We start from the raw sequence: 24,023 nt of genomic DNA on the forward strand, positions 1-24,023 counted from the left end.
GGTTACATTTTTTAAATGCATTTGGATGGAAATCTGACTACTTCGAGATGTACTTGCATTTAGCTACTCTGACTGTAAAGAAAATCTATTGATCAATATGTGGATTGTTATGAATGGATTAGCCATTTAGGGAATGTAAATGCCATCACATATGTTGAGAGTCCAAGGTGAAGTTTTCAAATGTCTTGTTTTGTCCAACCAACAGTTTACAGTGATGTATAAAATGGGAAAAAGCAGCAAATCTTCACAATGGAGAAGTAGCAGTCATTTGAAGTTTTTGATTGATTAAACAACGGCAATGATTGAACAATTATGAAGACAGTTGCCGTAACTTTGTGTAGACTAATTGATACAATTATTAGTTATTTGAGCTCCACTTTAAAGTGTTCATGACTTGCGACGCCCTTTTTCAGTCTCTATGGTCTCTGTTTATTCTGGTAAACAAAACCATTGTGATGTTTTCAATGTCAACTACATAATGGTGGCTGCCACAGAAACCAGGACAAGCCATGTCCTTTTAACTTATTCCTTTTTTCTGGTGGGAAAGTGTTGATGTCACTCTGGTGGTTCTCACAGTATGAAGTGCCCACACCATCTCCTCCCTGCCTCACCCTTTCTCTTTCACAGACCAGCACACTCTCTCCCTCTGGCTCATAAACACAATCCCACTGTACTCAGCAGAAGGATTGATGACTTGAGTATTATTGAGTTTGATATGGCGCACGGTAACCAAGTGAGAACAGGCCAGTGTTTATAGTAAAGCAGGAGGGGAGTGCACAGTAGCAATGACCTGATTTTCTCGGCAACAAGCTCCAGTGCCGGGGTCATGTTTTAGGTGTTAGCGAGAGATGTTTTTTTATTCAGCTGGAAAAATGCTGACTGACAGCAGAGAGTATGAGAAGGCTACTTTTAGCTTGCAGACTGGGAAACTCCTGCTTGCAGAGAGAGAGTGCGCACGGGGAGGGGTGTACATGAGAGAAATGACAGTTGTATAAGTGTGTGTGTGTGTGTGTGCGGGTACACAAGGAATAACAACCAATATACTGGCTTATGGCTGTGGCCCAAGTCTTTGAACTCTCTTTTGTTCAAAGCAGCAGACATCTGTCTAGACTCCAAATATCGCCTTTCCACAATTGACTGTTCTTCACTTCTCAGCTGGTGTATAAAGTCAGACCGACGCCAGGCCGTGGATGTTTCAGGGAGTCTTTAACATGATCACCGCAAGTGTTACTGCCAATAAAATGTGAACTTTGATTTGTATTTTAGCAGATAAAAAAATAAAGTTCTTGTGCATGATCATTTATATCTGCAGTATGTGCAAGAAGACCATCCTTGTTTCTACAGCAATGCTCGCAGCTCTGAGGCTATACGTGGAAACAGCGGTGGTTAGAGCTGCAACGATGAGGCGACTAATCGATAAGTTGGTCAAAAGAAGAGTAACCGCAACATAGTTTGATAATTAATCATTAAAGTAATTTTTCACTCAAAAATGTCAGAAAATGCTGTTTTTAGCGTCTCAAATATGGAGCTGTTTTATGTGAGAGATAATGGTCAGCGAAATGAACCCCGACAGGGTGAGCAGCTCTGGACTCACTTGGATCTGCGGCGACAGCAACGTAACTCATATTATGTCAAACTTTGACAAGTGTCCACATATCCCAGCTGATTGCCGTGTAACTGGCAGTCGAGGAGACTAGGACAGAAAGTCCTTCCCATCCCGTGTCCCTTTAGTGTTGACTGTCTTCTTCTCAAGGGTTCTCTGTCGTCCAGCTACACAGCAACGGTCTGCTATACAGAAACAACAGGTCGTAGAGTGTTGAAGTTGACCAATCAGAATGAAGTATTCAACTAAGCCGTGTAATACATCATATTAAACTTTTTTGGACTGACAAGACATTTAAAGACGTCACCTTGGACTTTGAGAAACTGGGATGGTTATCCTTTCACTATTTTCTGACTTTTAATCTAATAACAGAGAAAATAATATGCAGGTGCAATAATGAAAATAATTGGTAGTTGTTGCCTTAGTGGTGGTATTTTTAAGAATTAAAATCCTATATCGTCCCATCCCCACTTCATATTTTTGAGATTTGGGAGGTGTGTGCATAAGCTCCTCTTCGACCTGTAGTTACCCATAACCCCCTTCTCTGCAGAGACGTTTAAGTGCATCCTCACAGAAGCATAACTCCAGCCTCAGCCTACATATCCAAGGCCTCTCCAAGTTATTTAAGTTTATGAAGCTGGCAGTAAAATATTCTACAATGTCTTATCATTTTCACCTTATAACTGAACTATGGGTGCTAACTTACTGTGTTTCATGGTTTCACCAGCCACAAAAGAGAGAGTAGAAAAGGGCCAACTTGTCATTTTGGGGTGAACTAATGTAAGGCTTTGGATGTGATCTTTGACTACCTCTCATCGCCTCATGTCAAGTCTAAGTACAGCCAGCAATACTTAAGCCCTAAAGCAGTTTATTTCCAGCAGTGTTACTTTATTACAAAAGCTACTCCAGTCTGAAAAGCTTCAGATACTCTCTGAAGGGACCACACATACTGTACAGTTGACAGGACTGACTCTTCTTTTAGCCTTTACTAGTTGTCCTTTGTATTCGTCAGCAGCAAATTTAAGAGTTTTTTTGGGTCTGAGCTGCAGTGTAGTAACACACACACATACACACACACACACACACACACACACACACACACACACACACACACACACACACCCCCGTTTTTCATCTCTGAGTGTTGGTGTTAATGGCACTGAGTCATAATGGCTCCCTGTTCTTAACACTTTGAACACCATGCTAATGAATCACATGTGTGCGGGTGTGTGTGTGTGTGTGTGTGTGTGTGTGTGTGTGTGTGTGTGTGTGTGTGTGTGTGTGTGTGTAAGGTAGAGCAGAGCAGGGGGGCTTTGCTGCTCTGTGCAGTAGGTGGTCTGTGTGTGTGTGATGGAAGCTGTGAAGGGGGTGGTCTATTTCTGATCCTTGGAGGTAACGTTTTTGCAAGGCTCCTATATGAACATGGTGGTGCTTAATGCCACACAGTCACACACAGCGGTGCCCTCCCATAGAGCTTCAGTCAGACCGGTGCTGCTGGTAGTAGCTGGCATCACATCACAGGGGCTGCGCAGTTTGACTGAGGTGACTCAGTGGGGATGGTCTGCATGCAGGAATCACTTCCCGTGTGCGTGTGTGTGCGCCCGTGGGATTTATATGCGTCTTTCTGATTTAGCTACTCCACATGCTGGTTAAAGTAATATTTTGGGCGCCAGTAGACTATTAATTCTGTCTCCAATATGACAGGCCGAAGAGATGATGCACACGTGATGCAGACCAAACGGGTGCAAAAACAAATAAGTCTGCGGAGTGGACGCTGTGGTTTTGCGTTTAGTGAAATAAGTCAAATTCGCCCTGTATGTGCCTATTTTCAGGATTGTGGGACGGCATCATCCACCTAATGCAGCTACAAATATAACTTCTAGTTGATGACATTTAAAAAGCACATTTAGGGATCCCTTCAATAAACGTCCCCTTCCATTTTTGACATTGAAGTTTTATTATATCAGCCAGCAAAACACTTCCACCAGCTCTGTAGAAATATCAGACTATGAAGAAGAAAAAAGCTAAATGCTCTAAAAAGACAACATTTGTCAATTTCAATAATAAAATCCTACTGAAATGTGCTCCTCAGCAGGGCAGAGGTCTGCAGTGCTTCTGCCCAGTGTGCAGCCCTGCCGTGTGAAGGCTGTTTGCATTACTCATGTTATCGCTTTATTCATTGTCGTACTTGATCAGCAGGCTCTGCATTGTGTTTGCATATTGCACAATTTATAAACTATGCAATCTGGTTTGCTTGGTAGCGCCCGGAAGTCTTACTGGGCAGCAGTAAATGATCTGCTCAGAAAATCGTTTGCAGAGGAGGACAAAGACGTTGGTGACTAACCTGCTCTGCAGTTGAAGGACTGCTACAAAAGATTAGTTTGTCATTTAAAACTGAAGTTTGTAAGAGAAGAACATGGCACTTAGTTCCATCTAAAGACTCCTACAGACTACATAAACGGCCTCACTCATCATGTATGGATAAGAGGAATTTCTCCATCTTCACCTGTGGTGCCTCCTGTATGACTGAGGTTTCCTGAGGAGGATTGTTCACTTTGTACAGCATGAGCCTTTCATGTCTCACTTTCATGTTATCACTAACATTTCAGCTCTTTGAGTCTCTCAGTCATCTCTGACTGTGTTTCCTTTGCAGTGATTACTTATCTTAAGATGGAAATAAAAGTCTCTAATCAGGCACTCCCTAGCAGAAGTCAGAAGATGGAGATTTTCCTTTCTTTCCTTCCTTCCTGTTTTTTCTTCTTAATCCTCCCTCTTTGTTCGTTAAACAAATGAAGAGCCACAGCATTAAAGGCTGTGTGGAGGGACTACATCCTGCAGACATGGCTGAACAAAACAAGGCAAATGCTGTGGTTTGCTATAGACGGAATCGGAGTTTCGGGCTTCCGGTGGAATCGCAATGCATGCTGGGGTGGCAAGCCTAGAAAAGTGAGCACCAACTCTACAAGGGCCGCCATATTGGATTTCTTCTCTACGTGTTTACATTGTATTTAGCTTATTCTTCAAGCGTGTTGTAAACAAACCTACTACTCTACAATGAATTCTGAACTCCTTTCTTATGATGAGGTTCAGATGTGGAAAGTCGAAGCTTTGAAAGTATTTTGCTGCAAGCGGAATTTAAAGGTTTCAGGAACAAAACTCGAGCTTATTGCCAGGGTGTTTGCTGCATCAGAGACGGGCATTGAGGAGCAACCAACAGCTAACGAAAGACTTTCAATCACAGAAAAAGAAAAGACTAAGCTTTTGGTTATGCCGAGTGGAGTTTCAGTGCCTGATCCCTTGACATTGCAGGATGGCTGGGTCAATGAAATCAACAGCATGACTTCTTGGCTGCCGATATACCTCAGCGATATAACATTATTTTTAATGTCTGACCACCCAGGTAACCATGTCGAGTTTCATAAACAAACTTTGAACGAATACAAAGAAGGCAAAGCATTTAGACTGTTTGACTCTGGCTGGTTGAAACAAATATCATAAGCTCTTATTGCAGTTGTGTTGCAGGGTAAGCTATTATAAATATATACCTAACTTGTGTTTGTTAATGATTATAAAACTCAATATATAGACAGTACATTTGTCTTTTATATAAATCAAGTAGATAGACTACATACCCCAGGTCGAGTTCAGGATCAGGGAATTCATTTGTTGGTTTTCCTTGCATGAAATGCTCACTGCAAATCCGCGAAGATTTCTTGGGCTCCCAAGACTTCCCATTGTAATCCTGTCTCTTTACAGCTTTGGTCCATGCTAGCCTTCTGTCATTGTTCTTTAGTGCTGTTGGAAATGGAAATAGTTCGAATGGTAGCTTGCAGTCGCAATTTTTGCAATCGTGAAGCTCACAATGAGATTCTGCCCATTTATTTAGCTTTCTCCCACTGCTCGAACATCCTTTCACCACACAATGTCGGTGTCCAACCACCATAACTAGAAGAGCGATGATTACACACTAAAAACTAGCCAAATACAATGTAAACACAGTTGAAGAATAAGCTAAATACAATGTAAACACGTAGAGAAGAAATTCAATATGGAGGCCCTTGTAGAGTTGGTGCTCACTTTTCTAGGCTTGCCACCCCAGCATGCATTGCGATTCCACCGGAAGCCCGAAACTCCGATTCCGTCTATACACGGATGGCAATACAAAGTGAATGCATGTTACTCGCAACTGTTGCATTCGGCACTTTCTCGTATTAACCTTTTTTATTTACAGTTACCATGACCGAGATGCCTGAATACATAACAAAGTGCACTACACAGTTTAGTTTAGTCAAACATTTTTTTAATTCCTGGGAACATTATGACGTTATGCAGATTGACCAAATTCCTATTTAATTGCTATGGCATGTTAACAAACTAAAATAATACATACTTTTTTTTTTTATGAAATTAACTTGAGCCTGCAGAAGCTTTTCTTCTTCTGAGAAACTGTACTGAGAAAAGCTTTGCTGAAAGCGAGGCATGTGTTGCAAACCGTTAGTATGAAGAAGGAAGTATGTGTGTGTTTTTCTGAGAAATGCAGACAAATGGCAATAAAAGGAAGTAAGAGCGCAGGGAGGAGACAGTGGAGCCAGAACTCCCACATGGGCTGCGATGTGTCCGGGCTTGTTCTCATCCAGTCTGTAAATGATTAGCAGGAAGTGGAATCACATCCCAGACCCACTGCAGTGCTCCAACACCTCACTCCCACACATAGGCTCCTCTCTCACACACACTTTGACATACAGACATCTTTACATTGCTGGAGCTTTGTGTTTGAAAATCTGACTGCAGGATATCTATATTTAGTCTTTTGTTGTAGCTTAGCACCTATCAGCCGGGATCATAGTTCAGACTGTGTTCACACTGAAACAAAGAAAGTATTATTATTGTGCCACAAGTCTGCACAAAGGACGAGGAAACCAAAGCAAAAGAAAATTCTAAGTCCACTACGTGTTTGCATAAAACTTCCCAAAAATGATTTGCATATGCAGCTTTGTGGTAATTTCACTTTTGGGAACAAGTGTGCAGAGGAAGAGGAGTCGTTGACGCTTAACCAACAGCTGTATGGTTCACAATCATAGATGTATAATATGACTCTGGATACAACGCCGCCGCTCAGCCTTGTTTCATATTTTGATCTATAGAGTTTTTATATTTTTGTAAAACTACAATATTTATTCTGTTGATTTGACCTCGAGCCAAGAAAAGCGATTTAAACATCTGTGACGTCACCACAATGTAAAGTCGACCGAGCGGGAACTTTATTTGTCAGTCCGTTTGCTCTACTTTACATGTTTATATTGTATCAGGGCGAGCTCTCTCGTTTAAAAAAAAGAAAGAATTGTGAACAGTTTTTCCCAAAGGTCGTTGGAATAACAAGATGTGTCGCTGGCCCATGCTCCTGTATTCTCTGCCTCTTCATGTGGATATGATCTAAAGCATAAGATAGTGTTTGTACATAGCAGCTGTTCATATCAAGTTCTTTCTGTAATCTGAAGAGTGGGTTTTTCCTGATGTAGAGATGAATTGCATTTGACAAGTTTTTGTTGTTTGTCTCCCACTTGACCTAAAATATATTAAAAGGATTTATTAAAAAAACAAAGCTTTAGCATCTCTTTATTTCTGTTTAAGCCTCATTACGTCTTTGCTGAACACGCAACCTCTGCCGTATACTAATGTTTCATTCTCTGTGTTGTTAAAGCTCTTCTTTGTTGTCCTTCATCACAGTGTTGTGTTGCCCAGGATGTCTTCGAAGGCTCACAGCTCCAATAACATCGCCCATGCCCAGCGGACGGTGCAGCAGCTGAGAATAGAGGCGAGCATTGAGAGGATAAAGGTACTTTGCAACAATAAACCAACTTCCATGCGTCTGTGTTTTCTAGACTTTCATCTCTGATTTAGTTTTTTTTATCTCTTTACATTTTAGCCAAGTTCCTATTATTTCATCCCTACTTGTATATTATACATCAAATTATTGTAAATTACACTTGTTAAATGCTACTGGGATATACATATTTATTTTTGCAGTAAAATGATTTATGCTTGTGCAGAATAAAACCTCAGAGAAAATATAACGGTGCGTTCACACCGGACTAGCTCGAGTTTAATTATGGCATCATTTGTTTACTAGCGTCACTCACGCTAGATGTGACGGGGCTTACCTCCATGTAGATACCAGCAACATTTCATCAACCGTCAAATCGCTTTGCGTCCGATGTGAACGCAACATAGGATGTCTTTTAAAAGAATGAACAATGTGGCGAATGAAGGGAAAATCTTTGCGTCTGATTGGCTGCTCATGCTCTGAGCATAGATGTGACTAATCCTGCGATCACATTGTTGCATCTTCTTTAAAAACTAACACTGTGTCTTTGTCTTCCATTGTTTCTGTAGGTCTCCAAAGCCTCTGCAGACCTTATGAACTACTGCAGTGAACACGCCAGAAACGACCCTCTGCTAATGGGCATCCCCGCCTCAGACAATCCCTTCAAGGACAAAAAGCCCTGCACTATATTGTAGTGGATGCCACTTAGCCTTTCTGTGTTTGCTTATTAATGTTGCTGTATTCTTTTTGTTGGGAGGAGTGAGGGGTGTGATCGTATCATTACCATGTGTTCACCTGTTCTGTTAAGTCAACAATTCAACCAGGATTTTACTCCAAAACAGCCGTCGGTAATGAGCAAAGAAATGTCCAGTTTGATCTCTGACCACTAATTTTAACACTCTGGCTGCATGAGTTGCAATGGGTACATAATGTTGCTTAAATAATAATCAACAGCAGAGATTATTTTCTGAATGTTGTGATACTCGTCAGTGATGCCTTTGGTCCTATCAGTGGCGGGCCATGCATTTCACACCTAGGCCTTCAGTGATGTCCTACACAGTCCTACCTGAATTATTCCACCTCTTAATACCATCATTATGACTCCATGGCTCTAGAAACTATACATTTAGACAGAAACGCAGGATAACCGGGCGTTGCATCACCTTAACATAGTCAAGTACAACAGAGTTATATTAATATTACCGAAACATTTAGTTGTAAATAGCAGGCATTCCCAGCAGTACAATGTGCAGTGCCTCTCGGAGGCTGTGAGGGGTACCGCTCGAAGTTAGTGATTTGAAAGTGGCGGACAAACTCTTTTCCTGGCTGTGATAGGCTCGCTAGCGTCGGGGTTGGCCGTTCTCTTCTCACAATGTCTATCTTTTCTTGAAAAGTCCGTCTTGAAAATGGCGTTGTAATTATATCTGCAACCAAATCGATCTCTTCTCCTCCTTCAGCCATTGTGGGTTGAAAAAAACAGCTTGTAGAAATCTACACAAATTAGCTTGTTCAAAGTTTGCTAGCTCTGCATAGCTCTGCCTCTCAATAGTGCGTATCCAATCAAAAGACGTGGGCGTGCTGACGTTATCGTACGCCTGCTAGCTGGCCCCGGTGTCCCCAACTCGAAATCTGATTGGTTAACGTCACAGTTTTGTCTCCGTTCACTTTAAGCTACAGGCGCCCGCACTGTTGATTCTGAAGGCCTAAGGGCAGATTTCTTGGACCCTGGCAACACATTATGGCTGAAATATGATTGGATAAAAGCTCTAACATAAAGGCCAGCCCTCCAACTCTCCATCTGAGGCTGGAAGCAGCGCAACCAAGAGGAAAGCTATGAAATGAAGAGAATAGACTATGGGGAATAATTTAATACATATTTGTAGAAAGAATATATCAAAATTAAATATATATTCTGATGATGTTTAGGCCAGCAGCGAAGGCCTTGCTGGCCCTGACGGCCCACCACTGGGTCCTATTGTATGTAAACGGTCTCCTCTCCATTAGGCAGTGACTGTTACTGTCTCTCTGGTTTGCTTCAAGTGGACTCATCCAGCCAAAGTTTCCCTTTAGTCCCTTAAAACATATTAGTTTTAAGGCCAAAACGTTTTTTCATCAATCCCTGGTCAATTTTGAGAGTTTGGGCTATTTTGCTTCCATAACATGTCTTCTGCCAGACTAGTGGAAAGAAAACATTTCTGAGTTTATTTGACTAACTTTGTCTATTTTGGTCTGTAGAATTCACCAAAAGTTAGCATTAGATAATGCCTCATTTGCATATTTAATCATACAATTTCAGAAATCTTGTATTAAAAAAATAGACAATTAGGGCAATTATCTTACTGTAAGTAATGAACTGGGGATGTTTCATGGTGATATCTATTAGTTAAATATTTGACCATATTCACCTGGAGCGTCTCGCAAAATGGAGGAATTTTACAATACATATCTTTAAAGGTCATTCTTTTCCAGAAATCTCCACTTCAGTAGCACTTATATACAGCACACTTTCCAGTTTCATTCAGCTCTATATTCTGAAGGGGGTTCAGATATCATTCATAGTGTGATTTATAGAACATTTTATTCCTAAAAACATGTCAAAACATTTTTTCATGGCTGTTCACAGTATTTTCTGATTTATGGAGAGTCACACAGATATCCATAATTCCCTCCAATTTTGAACCTGGCTTCATCCAATGTTCACATTTCTGTTCCTGAAATGCAAATTAGCACATATTTAATGAGATAATGCATCATTTGCATATTTAAACATAACATTTGAGGAAACTTGTAATACAAAAAAACAATCATCTTAATGTAAGTAATGAACTGGAGAAGTATCCTGGTGAAATGTATTAGTTAAACAGTTTTCCCTGTAGTGTCTCCCCTTAAGATGTATAGTAGCTCTGATCATGCGGCCTCAGACTTCCCGCCAGTGCTGTAGAGATTTTGTGCAGTTTAGATCACTGGTGGTCGGGGTTCGCTACATTAAGCATCTACTCGTGTTACCGTGATGTGTCTTTGACACATTAATAGTCACTATAACTGGTGTGAAACTCAAAGTATTCTGCAGCCCAGCTCTGACTGGCCCACCATCCACATGCTGTTTAATCCATCGTTTTCCTCCCCGACATTTACAGTATGATTACCACGATACAGTGTTGTCTTTAGCCGATGTATCGTGGAGATAAATTACATATGAAATCTAATGAAAATGCTTTATCACATTAGTGCAGTGCTGATTTCTTTTCTTTTTTTTATGTTTTAACTGAAAGTGTCGGCTGACATTGTGTGTAATGATCACCCTGAGACCAAGCCAAACCAATGATACTGCATTTACAAACTTCGAATTATGCGTCTGAATGAGACTAGTTGTAGCCATTCCTGCTGAAAACCTTCTGTGGTACGATCATGTTAGGACACGAAGCACGTGAGCGAGTGTTACGACACTGAGAGCCACGCTTACCTGCTCATCCAAGTGTCGAGAGAATGTGCACATTGTTGTCTTCACGTGTTGTAGGTTCAGGTGCAGTGATGATGAAAACCTCTCCCAAGACTCACATTTTTCACATTTCTCAATTTAAACTATAACATTTTTGTCGTGGGGGGGGTCTTCAGTCTAACTTTCATGCTGTGATTCTCTGGGGAACTTATGTGCAATGGTAAATGTAACAGAAAGAATAGATAGCATAAATTAAGAATTTCTTACACTCTAAAGCCTTACTTATGTTTGCCTTGTATCATGGAGAATACTCTAACTAGGAGTACTTTCTATCAGATGTTTTTATCTGTGGGATGAAAGTGATTTGTAACAACATTGTGCCATCTGTTTCTGTCGACTAGCAGAACATGTCGAACCGTGTTTCACTCACCTGGTGCTCCGCTATTCTGCAGTTTCTGTATTGTTGCCTTCTTCCGAAGGTACTTTCAGGTCTTCAACTCAGCAAGCAAGTTGTGTTTTTTATGATCGTCTCTCGCAGTCAGTTTTTCTTACTCGCAATAAACCAATCCTGTATGCCTCTTAAGGAAATGTTCAGATTGCCACTGCCATGTCATGATTTCTGTCCATTCAGCAACCCTGTAACGGCCTTATTGCACCACTGATAAACTGTCAAAATCTGAATTTTGATGAATGTCTATTAATATACCAACCTTTGTATGAAGACTTAACTGAGATAAAGTGAAGCATTCCTACAGTACAGTACTGTACTAATATCTCAATAAAGATGTTCTGCAAGGTCACAAGATGATCACTGCTGTCTTCAAACCTTGTACACATCGTCAGATCGACAGTGTTTCATACACAAACCTGATTTTTGCTTTTTATTGTTGAAAAGAAGCCTGGCTGGAGAGCAGTGCCCTCAGTGTATCTGGGGCCATTTCCTCTCATTAGTCGTTTATTTATATCGCAGTCAGGAAAGGAGAGACCCCGGGCCTCTCAGCATGGCTGTCAGAAAGCAGAGAACACAAGAGGGCTAAAAATAGAAAGTACCAAACCCTGATTTCCACTCTTGGAGAGTGGAGTAACTATTCTGGCAAAACGTCTGCTTAGCCTGGGAGTCTGTTTTCATTCTCCCTCGGTGGCCGCTCGGGTCTCTCTGACCTTGTTCCTGGCCAGCTGCTGGAAAATCAGCTTGTTTAATTTTCTCCTGCACACAATGGGAAGATCACACAGGAATAATACTCATCGTCACTTATTGTAACACATGCAAAACAACTCCGAGGTTCTGACACTTAAAACTGACTAATGATGAAATAGCATTGACACCTATTATGCATTGTTAAGGACTCTGCTTTCCTCTCGACATTTTCTCACAGATAGTGCCATGTTATTGGAAATATGAAATGTCCCTGCAGCTAAAATCCAGATGCATCAGCACTGTGAACACTGCAGAACACCTTCATTGAATATCAAAGAGAGCACACGGTGAAATAAAGTTGCAGAATGCATGACTTCAGGCTAACTTTCTAACCAAAAAGAGCTCTCCAGAGGTATTGCTGGTATGCACCAACACGATCCAAACCTGGATGTTCTCTGTAGCTGGGGCAGACTTCCAGTGAGGCACATGGTCAGTAGAGCCCCCCCCCCCCCCCCCTTGTGATTCTCACATTGCTGCACAATGACACACTGGGATTACTGCAGAGGCTATGCTGTGGTGGGGGGCATGCTTCTGGCCCTCAGAGGCATTACAGTGTCAGTGTGTTGGAATGTGCTGATGAGGGGGAGAGGAAAGGGAGGGAGGAGGGTGAGGGTGGAGGGTGAGGGCTGACTGCTGTGGCACCTCTGTTCCTCTGGTAGGCTCAGCTGTGTATAGAAATACACAAAACAGACGTTTGAGCCCATTTTAACTGTAACTGCCTTTGCAGCCAACGCTCTTGTACATTCCCACAAAGTGAAGATAAAGTATTTGGTCAAGTTGGACTTAAGTACAATTTTGAGGTACATAACTTGAATATTTCCCATGTATTTATACTTCTACTCAATATTTCAGAGGGAAATTGTATTTTACTACATTTATTTGTGGCCATAGCTGGTAATTATTTTTGCTTTTTCGTTTAAAATTAATAATTTATCATACGTGATGAGTTACTATATATTACTGCTCCTGCATACAAATGATACATTTGTAACTTGTTTCAGAATAAAACACATAAAGCTATGGTTTTATGCATGGGTTAACACTCTAAAAGTGACTATTTTGCATAATGAGTACTTTATACTTTACTTACATGTACATGTATGTACTTTAAATTGATCCAGTACTTTTCTTAAATATAGGATCTGGATACTTTTACGATTGACAACATAAATTGGTTTTGTAGCTATGAATTGCAAACTTTAAATTCCACCCTAAAATGGAATATGAATTATATTTCTACTATATGTCCAGCCCCCTTGTAGAATATCAGAATTGTTACACACAGTATAACTTATATTTTATGGCAAATGTTCCCTTACTGACAATACTGACATTGACCTTTTCCCTCACATCAAGTTCAGTGCATTGATTTCTGCATGATCTTAATCTTTGGCACAATGAGTGTAAACCAGTTCTATATGCATTACACCACTGACTAAGAGTCTACAATGTGTTCCCCAGGTTGCACTACATATAGTCATTCAAAGTGCACCATGACTTATAAGATCATAAAAAACCTGCTCTACTTAGAAACACAGATAATGCTGCACCAGGACTTGAACCGAGCAAAGCCATAGGCGCTGTATGCAAACCTCAACCTTCTTTGGACTTCACTGGAAGTGCTATATTAACACTAACGTCAGCGCTCCACTGCTCCTTAAAATAACCTTTTCTCTTCAATCACAACAATACCACATTACATCAGTCAGCATCACACCCTGCAGTCACATGGCAGACAACCTTTCACACAGTGCCAACTCACACCACAGGGACTGGGAAGATTTTCTGTGGCAGGGAAACACTTTGATTCATGTTCCATCATCATTAAATGAAGGAGCATTTTTACATTGTGTCATGATGTATTACTGTTTATTTGAACCACTGTGCATCCTTTATTCTTTGCCATCAGTCCATAGGGACTTGGCTTGGGAACCGGAGGGTCACTGGTTCAAGTCCCCAAACGGACCAAGTACAGAGTGTAGGCTGGTACCTCCTGGGCACTTCTGCTCCACTACAATTCAGAGGCAAATATTGTACAAATAAAGGAATTGGGGTAAAAAGTGCAATATTTGCCTGTAGTGGAGTAGGAGTATAAAGTAGCAGGAAATGGAAATACTCCAGTAAAGTACAAGTAACTCAAAATTATACTTAAGTACAGTACTTGAGTAAATGTACTTAGTTACATTCCACCACTGAATACAACATATTATCCTGAAATGGGCCCTTGTGCTGAATGAGTACTTTTACTTTTTGTACTTTTATTTAGGTACAATTTTGAATGCAGGTGTTTTACTTGAAACAGTAATTCTACACTGTGGTATTACTACTTTTAGTTAAGTAAAAGATCTGAGTACCTTGCCCATCATTGCCTGCATGTCTTTCATTTAGCAATAATAAATATTGTCACAAGATCTCTCTTACATGATCTCTCTTACATGAACAGCTGAACTTGATTGTGCAACTCAAGGGCAGCCTCTGCTTCCACTCGTGATCATGACTCTGCACTTACAGAGGGGATTGCCTGCCTTACATCAGCCCTGTGACATCACCGAGAGAGATCACCTGCGTGTGTGTGAGACGCAGTTTAATAAGGAAAGGAGCAGGGGAGTAGAGCAGTTCAGACTGGCTTGCACAACAGATTGCATGCCAGTGCCTCCTTAACAAAACTTTCCAAGTAGTTCTAGTCATGTGCTCTGCAGTAACCCACACTACATATTCTGATCCCGAGGGCAGAGGCAGCCCATGACCCAAATAGCAAGAACACACCTGATGTTACGCCGCTGTCTCAATGACACTCTTCTATTATGAATTTTAATTTACTGCAATACGTGAAATATAGGTATTGTGTGTCCCTCTTTTAACTGTCAGCATGTGTGCAGATGTCACATGCTCTTTTCTAGGAAGTCAGCTGGTGAAAATGCAAACTAAACTGTCCAACAAATCAGTGAGAATCGGTGAAAAGGGAACCTGTGTGGATGAATGAACATGGTCCTGCTGACCGAGGCAGACGCCTCTGCAGAGAGCGCTGAGGATTATTGTTCTCTTCAGCTCAGAGATGTCACTGAGGCCACAGAGGCCAACATGACCCCTGTGATCCGCACGTGACTCCTCTTTACAACTGCAACTGCTAAAGGTCAGAATCCAACTCGGCTTTTGCTAAAATTTCCAGAAATGGAAAAAAAAGAAAAACGTATGCAGTTTTGGCTTCCAAAAAAACTTTTATTGACAGCAATACATATGTATTCAGATTTTGCAAATAGTTAAGGTAAAAAAAATGAAACATAAATACACTTAAATATCATTAAAAATAACTTAAATTGTAACAAAATAATTATTTAACTTGTGGCAAAAAAACAGCTGGCATAGGAAACACTAAATACATAGAATGTCTTCACTGGATGTGTAGCCTTTCCCTTTTTAAATTAGGACATTAGCAACGTCAACATTGACAATTTGAATCAAATAAGTGAAATTGCAAAAGGTCCAGTGTTTAAACAAGTGCTTTGTTTCTGCAGAGAGAGGCCGAGGCCTTGGTCCACTCAACAGCTCCAATTTCTGGTTTCTCCCCACTTCTCTGACTCGTCAGAGGCTTCACCAAACACACATGATATGATCTTTCTGTACAGTGTCCGGCTTCACATGCTTTCAGAAGCTTCCACCCCATGACGATACAAGTGCCTCATGACGATACAAGTGCCTCGCCATCTCATCTTGATTGCCAAGGCTGACAGAAGCAACTCCAAACAGTCCTGTCCATGGAGGAATTCCATCACCCAGCTCTTTTTTTCTTCTTCTTTTAAATACAACCCATGTAGACAGCAGAGTCATTTTTTCCTCCAAATTTTTCTTTCCCCTTCAGCAGTGCTTTGGAATTTGATCTCCGGGTGGTAATATGTCCATCAGGGTTCACCCCACTCTTACTGTGCAGATACAAGTCCTTCCGCAGGTTTTTGCAGCTAAAAGTTCATCGTCCGGGCAGGTTGATGATGGGTACCCACTGATCCATACAGCGGCTCTCTCTGCAAAATCTGTTCACTTTGCTCAAAGCAGGGTCCTTCCATGATGTCGAATGTGGGCTCTGAAAATACAAATAAAAAAGAGAATAAATAATATGAATCCATATATTTCCATTTATAAGCTAAGTTACAAACAGGGTGCAAAATTCACTTTTTTGTTCACCGGCCAAATTGCTTGTGAAAGTTCCGATTTTACCAGCCACTCAATAGATTACCATTGGTTTTTGTTGGCTGTTGAGAGATGCAAATCTACTCTCCATTTATATATTTTACCAGCATTTGGTTGGTAAATGGTGCTAATGTTGTGCCCTGGTTATCAATAGTTCCCGACTGTGTGTGTGTGTGTGTGTGTGTGTGTGTGTGTGTAGACATTAATGGTATTTGCCTCTGATGAAATTGCTCAGAGGTCATATGAGGGAGTAGTTATGCACATGTTTACCAAATGCACAAGTACTGTCAAGTTCTTCCTTGAGTAAAAGTTTCACTCAGGTGCTGTGCACACGACTCAACACCTTGTGTAGAATCACAACATTACAAGATTAATTTAGGTATAAAACATGATGAGAAAAGATACTTACAGTGACCAGGACACAGTGTAGGTCCATAGGTTCACTCCCACCCTGTTTTCCTCCTCCACCCAGTATTTCTGCCAGGCGCCGGGTGTTGTTGACTCTCAGGATGTTGATGTCATTCTCACAGCAGAAAGCCTGAATGAGGGTAAAGTGGATCTGCAGGGCCACATCTTTCACATCTTCATCATCAGTGGCGAGGATGCACAAAACCACATTATCAGGGTCTCTGAAGAGGGAAGGAAAAGAAAATAAGTCTATTTATATTTAAACAAAGCACAGTATGTCCGACTAGGCATATGCAATGTGTACTTAGTGGTTTTTACAGTATGAGAGGTCTCTAATAACTGTCAATTGGGGAGTAACCTATATAACTTTGTACTTACACATTGAGTGATTTGGCAGCTTCGTACACTCCGACTGTAATGCAGCCCTGTGGTAACGCAGAGGTGAGGACTTCTTCCAAAGCTTTCGCCACTGAATCCATTCTGCAACACAGAGACAAATAAGTGGATGTTAAGATCGTTACAACTGTACCACAAAAACTTTCCACCGTCCTTTTTTCCCTGGCTAACATTAAGTTAGCTGCTAGCTAACCACCCGGCGTCGTCTCAAACACAACTGACAGATTTGCACAGGTTGGTTTCGCCACGTAAAAAGAGAAGTGTTAAGAGTTTTACGGTTGAAATAGTTCTGACAGCTGTGGGAAAGTAAAGCGTAAATTATGAAGAGTGTCATGTCAAGTATCCTGATACTTTTTTATTCACCTTTCACCAATGTGCAGCGTTGTGTAAGCTAGTTATCTGGAGTGTCTCGCGACATGTTCTCGACATAAGAACAGTTAGCTAACTTATTGATATGCTACTGTATTTTTAATATCTGCCTTAACCTCTGCGATGCTGTGCGTTAGTAGTTAGAACAGAAGTTGCTTTAAAATGACCTTTATCGTGCATTAATATATTTAATGCATGTATTGTTGCTGCACACAAACAATATGACGGTGATAATAAGCGCAGCATGTCCACACCGGTAAGCATGCACCGACGTTATACTAGAATAAATGGAGTTAGTCATAATCCATTTTATTTACCTTTCTTGAGAATAATCTCCACTTAGTTCCTCAAATGTCATGTTGTACATACAATCCAAATCCACGTTAGAGCAAAGAGTCTGAACTGGCGAGTTATCCTGGTATCTTCTCGACTAAACACACACTTTATCTGTCGTCCACTATGCTGCAACTGAAAGATAAATCTGGCAACTCCACATTAAAACTGTCCGGAACAATGCAAGTCAGGCGAATATTTGCATAGCTGTGATCATTGGTCGTATGCTAATTATTGGGTGTGCTCTCACGTGGGATTGGTCAGGCACACAGCAACAGGCGTGTGCTTCCAACAACCGGGTGACGACCGTAACTGCAGCTGCCTGATGGCCTCTCACAATTTTAGACTAACGTTAAAATAAAATAAAATAAACTATCCAGTAGCCAGGCTGCAACACACCTCTAGTCGTGTTATAATAAGTCATTTACAGCTGTAACGTTAATTTCACTGGTGAAGACCTACCCCCAAAACTGCACACAAATCACAACTATTTTGACTACAATAATGATTTATGGCAATGACAGGACAACCTGAACAGAAACTGGATTTTACATTTGAAATATATCGCTCAAAGTGAATACATATCTGCTTAAACAGAGAATAAAATACAATAATAAATGAATATGTTGTGGCAGAACTCACCCTCGCTGCCGGACAGGACAGAACAGGTTTCGGGACAACTGCATGGCAACGGGACGCTCCTGAGGAAATCTGCCCTGTGATAGGTCCGTTGTAGAGCGTGCGAAAAGCAACCGAAACCGCGCGCGACATCCAAAGGACTGGCGCGAGAAAGAAAGGACCATGGAGCAAACCACGACCAAAACAATTATATGTATCTATTTATTGGGGTTTCAGTTTAGTTTTACATTTGGATACTTAAGTAAAGTTAAAATAACACTTCCGGTTATGTGTATGTCACCTGGGGCATGGGAGCACTTGCTGATTTTGTCTGGTCCATAATAATCCGGCCTCAATGATGATCATGAATACAATAATCTAAAATAAAACAACTAAATAACAATAATAAGCGTTGATGATTCCACACAGAGCTCCTTAGAACTGAGCAGGTGGAAGCAATTCATATTTGGCATTCGGCAATAAATTGATTTCCAAAAGAGTTAATTGATCAATTGATTACACTTTAGGCTAGATTGATTGAGAAGTCAATTCAGCTAAGAACTGAGTGAAATGAAGCCATGCTGTGGATGTTATGGGATGTTATGCTGCCCCTTGGTGGCTGCAGTCAAAACTCACAGAGAAAAGGCTGCCCACTCAAACACAGTATACCAGTAACACATTGTACAGAGCTAGCAGTGGTGGAAAGTAGATTCCACCACTGGTACTCAAGTACTGTACCGAAGTACATTTCAGTGATTGTGACAGTTAAGTATATTAAGTGTTAGTATGAGAAAGCCTAGGCAAAAAGATAGTTTTTTCCTGCACTTGTCAATTTTGAGATCTTCTTTCAGACGTGGAAAGAAAATATTCAAAGTACACATTTTGGTGTATATTTTACCAACTTTTTGTATATCCCTTTGTACATTTTTCTTAAATTCACAAAAGATTAGGCATTAAATAATTAATAATTTGCATTATTTAAACATAATATTTTAGAAAACTTGTAATACAAAAAATCATTTTCTTAATCTAAGTAATGAACTGGAGAAGTTTCATGGTTAAATCTTTTAGTTTGATTTGACCCTATTCACCTGTAGTGTCTTACAAAATGCATGGGATTTTACAATACATATCAAAATGAGTTTTTTCTCAGACTCTGAGCCAGAAATCTCCACTTCAGTAGCACCAAACTCCCCTTGAGTATTTCCATGTTATGCTATTTTACTTTATACTTCTACTCCACCACATTTCAGAGGCAGATATTATAGTTTTTACTTTGAAGATCAAAGTGTTACATACTAAATATATGCTCCGTAAATATGATGCATGATATAATACTTTTAGTTATTTTGGAGTAATTTTATGTAATAATCTGCTATTTAAGATGTGTAGATTTCTTCCACCACTGTTGGCTCTATCAGTCTTTCTCAAAGAGCGAGTCAACTTCCAGAAATCAATCTGTCGGAGCTCCGTGAGGGGGGGGTGCAAAGTGGCCCTGGTGCAGTGAGGACACACTTTTCGTGGCCCTCCCTATCCTCAAAGTTGCCCATCCCTGGACTACAGTGTAGCATAGATGTTGCGTAGCTACGTAGGTTCGTTTTATGTCATGAATGATCTGCGCGGCAAGATGGATCGATGGCTCAAGACAGGGTCAGTTAAAAGAAAATTAAATCAAAAATCTGACGCGACAGTGAAGATGCATCGTCCTGATGCAGGTGATTCAGCAGCTACAAGTCGTTCAGCCGCAGTGACAACAAGTGATTTTTTGTACGTTACTGAGTTCCAGAAGAGCAGTTCGCCGTCCAACTGTCACCTGGCTGAAAGCTGTGAAACTCAGCTTGAACGTGAAAAGTCCAGTGCTAAAGTGAAGAGAAAATATCACAGCGACTATATCAAATTTGGATTTTTTTGGGACTGGAGATGAAGAGGATCCCAATCCACACTGTGTTTTGTGCTATGAGTCGTTGGCGAGTAAGTTCTGTTCACTCGGAAATAAACTCAGTAAGTAGTCTACGTTATGATGTGTAAAATCTATCAGCATTTACTGTTTAAATCGCATATGAACAAAATACTTGTAGAATCCGTATTTGTATTTGTATTGTTGATTTAATGTATGAACGAGCGATATAGAGAAGGTCACATAAAGCTGCCATTATTAGGCTGTCATTTGTAATATATTGTTGGACTGGTAAGCAGGCCTATAGGTTTTTGGATATTTGGGGAGTTAGGTGATCCTTTGTCTGAAAATGTTTGAGAAACACTGCTCTATATAATCCTTCAAACCACTTTACAAAACTCTTTATTACAGATGCTTAACTGATTTTAATTACATATGTACCATATTAACTGCCTAAATATGATTTTTACTGTGATTTAGTTTACATATTTAACTCAAGGTAGTTGATGATGAAACTGAATAAAAGAGTGTCCCATCTGCAGTGGTGGGCCGTCAGGGCCAGCAAGGCCTTCTCTGCTGGCCTAAACATCATCAGAATATATATTTAATTTTGATATATTCTTTCCACAAATATGTATTAAATTATTCCCCATAGTCTATTCTCTTCATTTCATAGCTTTCCTCTTGGTTGCGCTGCTTCCAGCCTCAGATCGAGATTTGGAGGGCTGGCCTTTATGTTAGAGCTTTTATCCAATCATATTTCAGCCATAATGTGTTGCCAGGGTCCAAGAAATCTGCCCTGAGGCCTTCAGAATCAACAGTGCGGGCGCCTATCGCTTAAAGTGAACGGAGACAAAACTGTGGCGTCATCAGATTTCGAGTTGGGGACACTGGGGCCAGCTAGCAGGCGTACGATAACGTCAGCACGTCCACGTCTTTTGATTGGATACGCACTATTGAGAGGCAGAGCTATGCATGCTAATTTGTGTAGATTTCTACAAGCTGTTTTTTTTCAACCCACAATGGCTGAAGGAGGAGAAGAGATCGATTTGGTCGCAGATATAATTACAACGCCATTTTCAACGCCAACCCCGACACTAGCGAGCCTATCACAGCTGGGAAAAGGGTTTGTCCGCCACTTTCAAATCACTAACTACGAGCGGTACCCCCGGCTCACAGCTTCCGAGAGGCACTGCACATTGTACTGCTGGGAATGCCTACTATTTACCACTAAATGTTTTGTAAATATTAATATAACTCTGTTGTTAAGGTGATGCAACGCCCGGTTATACTGCGTTTCTGTCTAAATGTATAGTTTCTAGAGCCATGGCGTCATAATGATGGTATTAAGAGGTGGAATAATTCAGGTAGGACTGTGTAGGACATCACTGAAGGCCTAGGTGTGAAATGCACAGCCCGCCACTGCCCATCTGTTCCAGGACCCTCCAGTAGAAGGCCGCACTACAACTCAAACACATGAACCACATGAACCTTTTCCTCCAATGTCTGCTGCTTATTGCAGGTTAAGTCTTTTGCTGATTACTAAGTCATCATGTGTTACTTTACCACACTTAGTCTCTGAAAACCAGCACAAGTTCTTCACATTGAATTTATATTTAATCAGTGCATTGCATACTTGGCTACTGCATTTACTTGCCACAACTTTCCTAACAGTTAGTGTCACAGCATGCAGCGGGTGATTTCTGTCTTTTAAAGGTCACCATATAGTGAAGGAACTTCTCTAAAAGTATAGCTGCATATTCTTATAAAGGAGTACAAGAGTCTTCTTTAATGGAACAAATGGACGAAGCTTGTGGGCCTTGAAAAATAAATCAAAAACACAATAAAGCACATATAGACACTAAATCAACAAAGGAACATGCAACGTCTATTTGGAAAGTTAGTCAATAACCAAAGACTTTGTGGGAGATACTGAAACATAGGTTAGTGGGATCTGGGCAGCTAGACAGATACAAGTCAGCACTGCTGAAGACAAGGCTGAATGATTAATTTGTTTCCACATGAACACTGCACATACCTCACACACAAAGAAATACATGCACACATACTGTATGTACATAAATAAGTAGAACGACATACAAACCTAAATTAATGAGATGGCAAAACAAATAATCATGTACAGGGGCTGGACAACGTAACAATAACACCGGACTGTGTAATGACTCAAGGATACAAGAATTCAAATAATTTATTGTTATTTGCATTAAACTGCATTATATGACAGTCCAACTCACACCACATTACAGACAAAACATTGATCTAAGAAAGTGCCGCATTCAAAAGGAGGTATTATAACATTTCATGATAAGATGTTACCAGACATTTTAAAAATATACTTTTGATAAGTTAAAACCTTTGAGTGTAGATTTGGTGTGACAATAACACCTTTAAATATTTTGGATTTATAAGTTTAGTAATAAAATATAGACATTTTCTGAGTGCAAAAGCCCCAATGAAGGTTTTTTGGCCTCAACAAATGTTAGCCATTTTCTGAGCGTTCCTCATGATGAAATGTATGCATATTTAACTCATGTAAGTGTCTCAGGCTTTTCCACATAATATGGTGGTTTTCAGTAATTTGACGGACTGGTGGTTTTTAGTAATTCCGACAATGGTGGCAAAGTTTTATATTAACTCGGTCTTAAAATTAGGTCCCACCGAGATTTGAACTCGGATCGCTGGATTCAGATTGAGGCCATTTGTTTTTGGCCTCAACAAATGTTAGCCATTTTCTGAACATTCCTCAAGATGAAATGTATGCAGATCTGATGTAAGTGTCTCAGGATTATCGACGTTATATGGTGGTTTTCAGTAATTTGACGGACTGGTGGTTTTTAGTAATTCCGACAATGGTGGCAAAGTTTTATATTAACTTGGTCTTAAAATCAATCCCCACCAAGATTTATTTTCGGATCACTGGATTCAGAGTCCAGAGTGCTAACCATTACACCATGGCACCAATACAGGATATAATGTGCTCCAATTTTTCGGGTTTTCAGATCAACGCTTCAGTCTACGCGTCATGAGTGCAAAAGCCCCCATCAAGGTTTTTTGGCCTCAACAAATGTTAGCCATTTTCTGAACATTCCTCAAGATGAAATGTATGCAGATCTGATGTAAGTGTCTCAGGATTATCGACGTTATATTGTGGTTTTCAGTAATTTGACGGACTGGTGGTTTTTAGTAATTCTGACAATGGTGACAAAGTTTTATATTAACTCGGTCTTAAAATCAGGTCCCACCGAGATTTGAACTTCATTTCATTTCAGGCAGTGATTTGACTTGATGCAGAGGAGGTCAACTACTGTCTTATACTCAACAGTTTTCCACTCATTAGTGTTCCTCCAAATTACTAAAGTCTTTGGAGAATGCGGGCATCGATCCCGCTAACTCTCACATGCTAAGCGAGCGCTCTACCATTTGAGCTAATTCCCCTTAAAAGACATTTCTTGTAGCCGACTCATTTCGTCCAATTCCCCTCTATGCCATGCTTTTCCAGACTTTGCAGCATACGTAAACACTGTGGAAGGTGACCTGGCTCGGGCGTTTACTGCACTTTCAGGAGACAGAAGACGAGATGGCCGAGTGGTTAAGGCAATGGACTGCTAATCCATTGTGCTCTGCAAGCGTGGGTTCGTATCCCATCCTTGTCGTAGACGGGCATCATTTAGTATGCCATGTCAACAGTGAAACTGGCTCTACCAAAAGAACTCTCTTCTAAACAATGAAATC

The 24,023-nt window shown here is 40.6% G+C and overlaps 2 protein-coding genes and 1 non-coding gene across 3 annotated transcripts in view; 2 read left to right on the top strand and 1 right to left on the bottom strand.

Annotated features, from left to right (window-relative positions):
* The window catches only part of gng12a (guanine nucleotide binding protein (G protein), gamma 12a), a 30,381-nt gene extending 21,883 nt beyond the window's left edge, over positions 1–8,498 (top strand). Inside the window, exons 2-3 of the mRNA XM_029453544.1 lie at positions 7,331–7,439; positions 7,997–8,498. Coding sequence (XP_029309404.1) covers positions 7,347–7,439; positions 7,997–8,122 — 219 coding nt within the window. The 5' untranslated portion in view covers positions 7,331–7,346 and the 3' untranslated portion in view covers positions 8,123–8,498. The remainder of the gene's footprint in view (positions 1–7,330; positions 7,440–7,996) is intronic.
* A 6,761-nt stretch (positions 8,499–15,259) lies between these two features.
* On the bottom strand, positions 15,260–17,920 carry gadd45aa (growth arrest and DNA-damage-inducible, alpha, a). Its single transcript, XM_029454245.1, has 4 exons — positions 17,740–17,920; positions 17,036–17,137; positions 16,659–16,878; positions 15,260–16,142 (listed from the first exon to the last, which is right to left on the bottom strand). The coding sequence occupies exons 1-4, from the start codon at positions 17,787–17,789 to the stop codon at positions 16,029–16,031; spliced, it is 486 nt and encodes a 161-aa protein (XP_029310105.1). The 5' UTR covers positions 17,790–17,920; the 3' UTR covers positions 15,260–16,028.
* Positions 17,921–23,862: 5,942 nt separating this feature from the next.
* On the top strand, positions 23,863–23,944 carry trnas-gcu (transfer RNA serine (anticodon GCU)). Its single transcript has one exon. It is a non-coding gene; the product is annotated as a tRNA-Ser (tRNA).
* Positions 23,945–24,023: the final 79 nt, after the last annotated feature.

This window comes from Cottoperca gobio, chromosome 17 (assembly GCF_900634415.1).
Source record: "Cottoperca gobio chromosome 17, fCotGob3.1, whole genome shotgun sequence".
NCBI lineage: Eukaryota > Metazoa > Chordata > Actinopteri > Perciformes > Bovichtidae > Cottoperca > Cottoperca gobio.